Source organism: Silurus meridionalis, chromosome 21, assembly GCF_014805685.1.
Source record: "Silurus meridionalis isolate SWU-2019-XX chromosome 21, ASM1480568v1, whole genome shotgun sequence".
NCBI classification, from domain to species: Eukaryota; Metazoa; Chordata; class Actinopteri; order Siluriformes; family Siluridae; genus Silurus; species Silurus meridionalis.
In genome coordinates, this window is record NC_060904.1 from 3,324,308 (window position 1) to 3,334,086 (window position 9,779).

General features: G+C 37.4%; 1 protein-coding gene across 1 annotated transcript; it reads right to left on the reverse strand.

The window, feature by feature from the left end:
• Positions 1–1,450: 1,450 nt before the first annotated feature.
• Positions 1,451–6,793, reverse strand: spag6 (sperm associated antigen 6). Its single transcript, XM_046833751.1, has 11 exons — positions 6,670–6,793; positions 6,424–6,519; positions 6,061–6,227; positions 5,193–5,376; positions 4,503–4,708; positions 3,291–3,464; positions 2,967–3,119; positions 2,587–2,778; positions 2,092–2,208; positions 1,846–1,991; positions 1,451–1,742 (listed from the first exon to the last, which is right to left on the reverse strand). Exons 1-11 carry the CDS (start codon positions 6,692–6,694, stop codon positions 1,679–1,681), a joined length of 1,524 nt encoding a protein of 507 aa, XP_046689707.1. The 5' UTR covers positions 6,695–6,793; the 3' UTR covers positions 1,451–1,678.
• Between the last annotated feature and the right edge of the window lie 2,986 nt (positions 6,794–9,779).

Genomic DNA, 9,779 nt, shown 5'->3' on the forward strand with positions numbered 1-9,779 from the left:
ATCCCGCCTCCAGCAAGCGGATTGGCCAGGCACCTCCTTAGTCGTGCGTTACGATTGGTTGTTAGGATTTAGTTAAAAAACCGCCTCCTTGTTAGAATTGACTTTTTTTGCGAAGTCGTTTAAATCACTATGGCCAAGTAAATAAAAAATAAATACATACTTTCATACAAAATACATTAATTTTTATCCTCACCTTCGCGTTTCCCGGCTGTCCAATCACTGAACAGATCGTAATTATGACCTTTAAGCCAATTATATGAGAGGGGCGGAGTTTGTCAGAATGCGGGTAGGCAAAGAAATCAACCAAAACCGTATGATGAAATAGTTGGAAAAAGGTACACGTGTCGTCTGCATTCACTGCAGCACTTTCGCCATTCTTAAAATATATTGCTTTATTTTTAGATTAGTATCCGCAGATTCGTAGCACACGCGAAACAAAATAAATGAGAGAAAGCATTTATGTTTTATATTTTAAAATGTCCAAAGTAGCCACATTTAGCTTTGATATCAGATTCGGTAAGCCACCCGGAATGGTTTCCATTTCACAGCTATGCCTTGTCAACAGTTCATTTGTGAGACATTTTTTGCCTTGTGCTTTAGACCATCAGTTGTCTTGTGCTACTACAACTACTGTACATAACCATATTATGACAAGAAACACTCAGTTAAGAGAAAAGGCAGTCAAATATTAATTTAAGAAATGAATATCAGTTAAGCCGAAAAATTTTTAAGCCCCAAGAGCTACCTCTGCTGCAGAGGATACGGTTATCGGAATTACCAGCCTCACAACTCGTTGATTCATGTAAACTTCACTGATTTAGGGATGTGGGGGTGCTTTGCTGGTGAAACTATTGGTGATTTAGTCAAAACTGAGGGCACACTTAACCCGCATTGCTCCAACAGCATTTTGCTGTGACATGCCAAGCTATCTGAATTGCATGTAATGGGGGGGGCATCATTTGTTTTCCAACAGGACAATGAGCCCAAGCACACCTCTAGGTTATGTGAGAGCAAATTGTTCAAGGAGAATTATATACTGCGACAACAGATGACCAGGCCTCCACAATCACCCGATCTAAATCCAGTTGAGATGGTTTAGGATGAGTTGGACCAAAGAGTGAAGGAAAAGTAGTCAACAAGCACTCAACACCTCTGGGAACTGTTCAAGATTGTTGGAAACCCATTCTAGATGACTATCTCATGAGGCTGACTGAAAGAATGCCAAGAATATGCAAAGCTGTCATCGAAGCAAAAGACTACTTGGAAGAATGTGTTCTTTCATAGTTTGAATGTCTCAAGTATTACTGCACAATGTTTAAAAATAAATAAATAAATGACTGTCTTAAAAAAAACAATAAGCAAAATAAAAAATAGTATTTAATAAAAATCACATACTGGGATTTTAAATGCGTTCTCTATTGATAATTATCAATAAAAACATTACATTTTATAAGCAACAAAATAATGTGTGTACTTTTTATTTTTATCTATAGCGGATAATATCATAATACAGGGGTAGACATTGTATTTAGTAATCACACTTGACAGTATACTACATGCAATGGCTTAACATGGGATCAATAATCAGATGCAAACACTAATTATCACAGTGCCCTGAATTTATTGGGTATATAATAAAGTAGCAAAGACTGCTAATCTTGAAGATAAGCTTCCTGCCTTAAACAGGCTGATAGTTCTCGATCCTTTCTAGTAGTTCTTCTGAGTATCCAGGTGAGTAGTACCTGTCAAAGAAAGAATATCCAGTAAATACTTACTCTTATTACACATTAGTAGAATTTGATCATTCTGATTATTTTATTTATATGTTCAAGAACAGTTATAAACCTGACTATCTCCTCAGGGTAGCAAGTGATAATAGTGTTGATGTGCTCCTGCAGAGGGGATCCAGGCTCAGCTTTAATTTCCTGTACTTTCTTCAGTCCTCCACTGGTTACAAACAACCTCCGTGCTTTACTGTCATGTGGAAGAACCTGCAGAACCCGAAACCAAGAGGACCGGTGATTACATAGGCAACCTTCAACATGAAACGTAACGGAGAAAAACTTTTTTTAGACAAAACATGGAGTTGACCTTGCTGAACTGGCAGAGGACGTGTTTGAGAACGTTGCTTGGAGCGTCGTAGAGGAGTGGCTCCAGTGCTGGAAGGTAAGTGCACTTCTGAAGGATGCTCTTTAAAGACTTCTTCGCCTGCATCAAAGGAGAAATTATGTTTGCATTTCTTGAGACTATATAAGCCGTGCTCTATATTTGTGTGTACTATCTAGGACCTTTTATTCCTAGATACTATATTTCTAGGAAATACATTTCCAAGGACCTAGATTCCTAGGGAGTATGTTTCCAGGATCCCATATTTCTATGAACAACATAGTCAGGAGCCTACATTCATCGGGACTAGATACCCAGTAGCCTACATTTTCTATATTAATTTGCCTAGGACCTTATATTGCTAAGAATACATAACCAGGACCCTATGTTACTAGAAAGTACATAACTAGGGACCAGTATATCAGATCAGAGTCTATTACTTAAACTGAGTTACATTCATTTTTTGGTCAATCTTTGTACCTTGACTTGCAGGTCCTCAGAGCTCTGTGTGTCCAGGTAAAGACTCAGCAGTTTGGGGAGCAAGTTGGACAATGCCACAACTCTTGCATGCTCAGGTGTGTGATGGCCGATCTGCCCCAGTGCCCAGACTGTTGCAGCTTTCATGTGATCCTCCGTCTCCTCGGCCAGGCAGATAGCCAGCTGTGGTACACCCTGGTGGAGAGTTCAGTTGAGTAGTGCTGATTAAATAATTTGCCTAATAACTCATGCTGATAATCAGTAGTGACTTATTGCTTAAGATTCTGCAGAAGTGATTGTAAGGCTGCAAGTTTACATCTCACTCCTGTAGCTACTCATGTGAGAATCTGATAAACTCCAAAACAGAGCATATAGCAGCAGACCTTAGATACAATGACAGCCATGGCGAGGTTCTCCGAGTGTGCAGCCACGTAGCCGAGCATCATGATACCAGGCAATCGTACATTCCCTCTGGAGTCCCCTAGATAATCAATCACAGCTGCCACACCTCCAGCATTCACAATCATCTGGGCTAACTGGAGGGCAGAAAACACACATAAACACACACACACACACACACACACACACACACACACACACACACACACACACACACACACACACACAAATGCAGCCAATTGCAGGAATACACCAGTGCTTTACAGTTGTTCTCTGCTTGAAGATGCTTTAATGGCCATGTTAGGTACCTCAGGGGTGTGCTTTGTGATCTCTCGCATCAACGTGCTGATGTTTTTCCTCACATATTCATCTGGATCTTTAAGGCTGGGAAGTGCATTTGGAAAGATTTCAGCCTCCACCACCATCTCTGCCAGATCCACAGAATGCCTGGAGATTTGGCCTAGAGTTGAGTACACATGTCTCTATAGAAAAAAGTAAACGAGGTTATAAAAGACCAGTCTATATCATGATTATAACTTACTGACCGTTTCAAATCGCTAACACTGGAGACTCCTTCCATAATTGTTAAATAAACATTACTTTACAGAAAACCTCAGTATATCAAACACTTATCAAGTATTTCCATTGTTGAATAACAACTGATTTTATATTAGTTTATAATAAGGATTTGAAGCATTTATTTATCTGAATGAGTTACCATAGAATTTATAACAGAGGTGCTTTTTAAATATATAATAATAATAAAGACCAACACATTCTGACCAATCAAGAATCAAGAATTTCACAATGTTGCCATATTATTTACCTCATATCTTATATTTATTACAACTTTTAGCTGTATAAAGCCTGCAGTGGATATGAAAAGTTACATACATTTTTATTTGTAGAAAGCTTTTAACAATGCACATTGTCTCAAAGCAGCTTTACACAGATTAAGCTGAAATGAAAGAATGTTTAAGTTTGTTCCATATAATTGTATGTTTATCCCTTTTAATGGCAACTTTGGTAAGTAAAAACTCTCAGAGATGGCATGAGGAAGAAACCTTGAGAGGAACCAGACTCAAAAAGGAACTCGTCCTTATCTGGGTGGCACCGAATGTCCATTCATAAGAGTTCATCATTGTTAAGGTGTGCAGTGATTACATGCAACCTGTGGTCCTGAGCTTTTGTAGTAGACTGTTGATATTAATATTTAGATGTTTGATTTAAATTTAAATGTGAATATTTTTTCCTCTGGATTTTTGTTTGTTGGAAGATCACATTAAACACGTGTCAAGTCTGACATTTATGTCGTTATTTCGTCTTTATATTAAAAAAACCTGCAATTTCATAAGGGTGTGTGGACTTTTTATATCCACTGTAGCTGGTGTGTGTGTGTGTGTGTGTGTGTGTGTGTGTGTGTGTGCGAAGGTGCACAAGAAAATACACATTCTCTCTAATATAAAAAAAAAAGAACACAAATCTTGGCTTTGCATTAGAGATTCTGCCGTTACACTGACCTTTAGTTTGGCATCTGAGGATAAAGTCATCCGCGCCAGATGTGCAATGGCTCCGGTGTCCACCACAGATTGTGCGAGCTCAGGCGAGTGTTTGCAGATGTCGCTCAACGTCGAAGCAGAGATCCTCTTCAAGGCGATCTCAGGCTCTTGGAGGCAAAGAACGAGTAGAGGAACAGCGCCTGCATCCACCACAGCCTGAGCCAACGCTGCGTTTGAGAAAACATCAGAAATAAAGCTTTGTGTTGTTGTTTATGGTTTAAAATTAGTGCAGCGATCAAGACAGATTTGAATTTTATTTTGAAAAGGAAATTTATTTAAATTAAATCAATTAACGTATAAAATTCAGCAACAAATATTTTTACCTAGCAATGCGTTAACCTTATAATAAAGGGTCACATAATATAAGAGGACTTTTCTAAAGATCTACAGTATGTCTGTTCATTAATATTATTATTATTATTATTATTATTATTATTGTGTTTTTTTATCAGCTTTACAATCTTTGTCCGTGCTTATTTTTCCCAGAACTGTCACAGTGACTCATCAAATCATCAGTTTTGTCTAGTTATTGTGAATGATAGATCTGAATCGTTTTATGGGCTATTTATATAGAAATGTATTTGTATTTGGTCCAACTTATCCAACATGAATATTCTATCTTGCGTACTGCTTTAAAATCTTCAGACTTACAGTCATTATGGCGAGCAATGTAGCCCAGCGCCCATGCAGCAGCCTCTTTCACCCCAGGATCGAACTCTTCCAGACAGATGACGAGAGCATCGAGGCCTCCACAGTCTACCACGGCTTGTGCCAGCTCAGGTGAGTGCTTCGCCACGGCACGGAGAACAAATGCCGCTGCCTTCTTGTAGAAGAGCTGCGAAAAACGTATTCACATTTGAAGTGGAACGTTAGAGAACATTTACCGATGGACTAAATATGAATTGTGTGACAATTCAAGCGAAATATCATTTAAAGTCCTTTTATAAACTGATGGAGGTTCCAGTGTTGTTGCTCTGATTTGGTCTCAGTAAAGTTAAAGAAGCAATTTGTAATTCCAGTGATCTATGCTGCCAATATGGGATGTTTAACCTGCACATAAAGCAGTGAAAATCCTTTTTTTCTCAATTAAACACCACCAATAATTTATTTTTAAAGAAAAACAATCATTTTAGTTTCAGCAATGGCAGTGAGGATTATTTTTGGGCCAGAAAAAAAAATGCTTGTATCTAGATTTATATGATCATTATATGTTCAAACAATACAGTTTACTAACAAATTTAGTATTCATAAAATAATCCATATAAAAAATAACAACCGTGTTACCAGTTTTTGTATCAATGGTGTCATCCGTTGGAAAATCCTGTAAATAAAGCTGAACTCTGAGTATTTCTGATTACACTCTTGTTGTTTTCCCTGCCATGTGGACTGAGGAAGATTTATAGAACCCTATTCATTGCATTATTTCTCAATTCTTATAGTATCAGTATCAGGATAAATAACTGTGCCACAAGTACATGCCCAATTCCTCACTAGTAAATCTGTCGTTTTAGATTCTTACATTCTTATCGCCCAGCGAGTCAATAAGCTGAGGCAGAATGCCTCCCTTCACCACGGCCTCAGCCAGGTCATCGTTGTAGCTGGCCAGTCTTCCAATTGCCAAAGCTGCCGACTGCTGGATCGATGGGACCGCGTCCAGGAGGAGAGGCCTCAGGAGGGACATCACACCTTAAATGATAGATAGATAGATAGATAGATAGATAGATAGATAGATAGATAGATAGATAGATAGATAGATAGATAGATAGATAGATAGATAGATAGATAGATTTACATATCATCTTGGATGAAAATTGCTGTATAAGAAAAATGGTTGCTATAAACATCCAATTTAAGACACCACCAGGTCAAAGTGATCGCTTACCTGCACTTTGTAGTGTTTCGATGTTCTGATGTCTTGTTGCGAGCTCTGCAACTGTTTGCGCGAACTTCATCCTTTCTCTCTGGTACTGCTCAAAAGCTGCAACAAATCCAATCATCACATTTTAGAAAAACACGTCATGGTACATAATAAGATCTTCAAAGAAAACTTATTATGCAAACATGAAACAAGCTTAAATAAACATAATGCTTCATCAGATAAAAATTGAACACCTCAAATAATTCTCACCCTGTAAAATTTGCTTCTGACTCATTTTTTCAATTCCGAAACAATCAAATCAGACAGGAGAGACGCAAACATAGGCGCGAATAAAAGCCCGTGATCACTTTGTTGTGCTGTTGGCATGGCAACAAACCGGAAGTAGTGCGCGGCGTGCAGCTGGAATGGTGATAGTTGGCGTTGAAGTGCACTAAGGAGGAAATAAGTAGAAGCCCGACATTTGGGATTCCGCCTTAAATTACGTGTATCAATAATATATATGACATACATCAGTTATCATATTACATATAATAATTCATGCAATAATATTAATAATGTCATCAACTTTTCCATTCCATTTTGCTTTTCCCATAATTACTGAGGCTTTTTTTAAATAAGAAAAATAATACTTTTAGTTTGAGAAATGGCAAAAAAAAGAAAAGAAAAAGATTTTATCTAGTAATATGATCATCATGTACTAATGAACAGTTAACAGAAAGGGTTCTAAGTAGAACCCTAAGTAGCATTATTTTAGTATGTGTACCCAAATAACCAGGTTTTCCCAGAATGTAGGCTTACTTAGAAATATTGCAATATTAATTGTAATTTGGATTTTGTTTCACATTCAAATATTTTGTATGTAATAAAATGCAATAAGTAGTATATACTGAATCTGTTTAACAGTCCAAGCTTTAGGAAGGTTATGATAGTTATACAGCAAGGACAAACATAACATCTAGAAATATTTTTCTACTTCAACAAATAAATAAAAACATTAAAAAAATCCCTTGTTCTGAGTGTTTCTTAATTATTCCATATAACAAATAACAACCATCGTATCAACTAATATTACTTCAGATCCACAAGGTGGCAGTATAAGCGCGGAAAAACTAAAGGGCCCATTCACTTTGTTAGGAACTCCTGCACACTGTATATACACATGAAAATCACTTGGCAGCAGTGTGACGCATAAAAAATGTAGATAATAATGAACAAGGAAAGGGATCACCAGAATTAGACAGTGGGTGACTGGAGGAAAGATGAATCCAAATATGACATTTCTGGCTCTAACAGAATAATTTATGTAAGATGGAGAACAGGAGAGATGTTTATCAGTCAGCCTCACCCCCACAGTCAAACTTGGAGGTGCAGGTTTAATGTTATGTTTTTTTTTTTTTTAAGGTTGAAGACTTATTCCAGGTGAAAGGAACCAACATGGCTACCATTCCATATTTCAGTGTCATGGAATTACATCTGGACTGTGGTTAATTGTCACTGACTTTACTATACATCAAGACAACGAGCTGAAACCTACATCCAAACTGTAAAGGTCATTTAGAGAGCGAACAGTGGGCTGGAGTGTTATCAATCATGGAATGGTCTGCCCAGTCTCTGCACCTAAATCATGTTGAATTTCCCTTGGGATGAACTCCATCACAAGGTCAGAGAGAAATATCCAACTGGTAAAGAAGACATTTGGCAAGTTTTACAAGAGACAAGGCAAAGTCTTTCAGTCTTCAAGTATAAGTATTTATATACACACACACACACACACACACACACACACACACACACATATATATATATATATATATATATATATATATATATATTTTTATATAAGTATATAAAAATGTTCATGTACATATAATAATAGAAACAAAAGGAACATGCATGTGTCTCACGGTTGCACTAAACTTTTCTTAAATTAGCCCCAGAGGGAAATAGGTTTCGGTTCCTTAATAATAATGTTTGAGACATAAAATATTGATAACATTTTACTTACCCCAGCTAAAATGCTATAGTTCTGCACAGACAGGCATGTATGCATTATGTATAATTAAGCAGAACACATTTCTCGAATTTTACACTTCTATTTCTATTTAATTTTGGTTCACCTTCAAAAGGTAAATATATTTCTAGAGGGGAAAAAGAAATTCCACAAAAATGTTTAAACCGGTGTAAGAGCATGACCTGAGGCTCAGATTGGATCCACTGTGTACAGAATTGAGACTGGACAATGCTACAGAGCAGCTGTGTAATCCTGTTAACAGTCCATGGCTGGAGTGAAATACAGAGAGCATGCAGTAATAAATCATTTTGAGTTACTTGTTGAGCCCATAAAAGATTGAAAGTGCTCACTACACACGGCCCACACCACCAACAGACAGTGAGCGTATTGGAGCACGCCGGGTGATGTTTTCTAAGGATCTATTTCCTTGAATCATATTTGCTTAACAAGAAATTCAGTAGCACACCATAATCACAGGATGCTGGAGTTCATCATGATTCAGCTTCGGCTTAATAGAAGCACTCGAGTGTAAGCAGGAATAAAGTGCTAAAGGGACCTGATTGAATAGGCAGTGCTAAAGAGATAAAACCCTAATGCAGTTATGTAATACAATATATTATAAAATAAATCTACACACAAAACCAACAAAAGCTGTACAATGTACAGTAAAACTCTATAATGGGTTTTTAGTTTTTGTTGTTAATGCAAGCTAGCATAAATATGAATGGAAATAATCGGCTAGTACATCTTGCATAAGGTGGCATGGTGGCACAGTGGGTAGTTTGCCCCCTCACACCTCCAGTGTCTTCTGTATGATCCTGAGTTCAGCTTATTGTATGTGTGGAGTTTCATCTGTTCTGTTAGTGTCTAAATGGTTTTCTTAGGTTTCTTCGGTTTTCTTCAACATTCTACTAAACATGCGCCTGTTTTCTTTCAGGTGTGCGTCTCAGCATGCTGAGTTTCCCCTGAATCGGCTGTTTATTGATATTTATATATGCAAAATGTAAAATTTATTTGAATTCAATTCATAGATAATTACATATAGGTTTAAAACTGTTTCTTAAAATAAACAATTGAAAAATAAAAAAATAAAAAAGATATATTATGTTGTACCGCTAGGAGGCAAACTAGAGCAATACATTTCGAGTCGTGCACCCAACTACTTACAAAACAATCTTCTTCTTCTTCTTCTTCTTCTTCTTCTTCTTTCGGCTTCTTCCATTAGGGGTCTCCACAGCGGATCATCCGTCTCCATACCCCTCTGTCCTCTACATCTGCCTCTTTCACACCAACTACCTGCATGTCTTCCTTCACCACATCCATAAACCTCCTCCTTGACCTTCCTCTT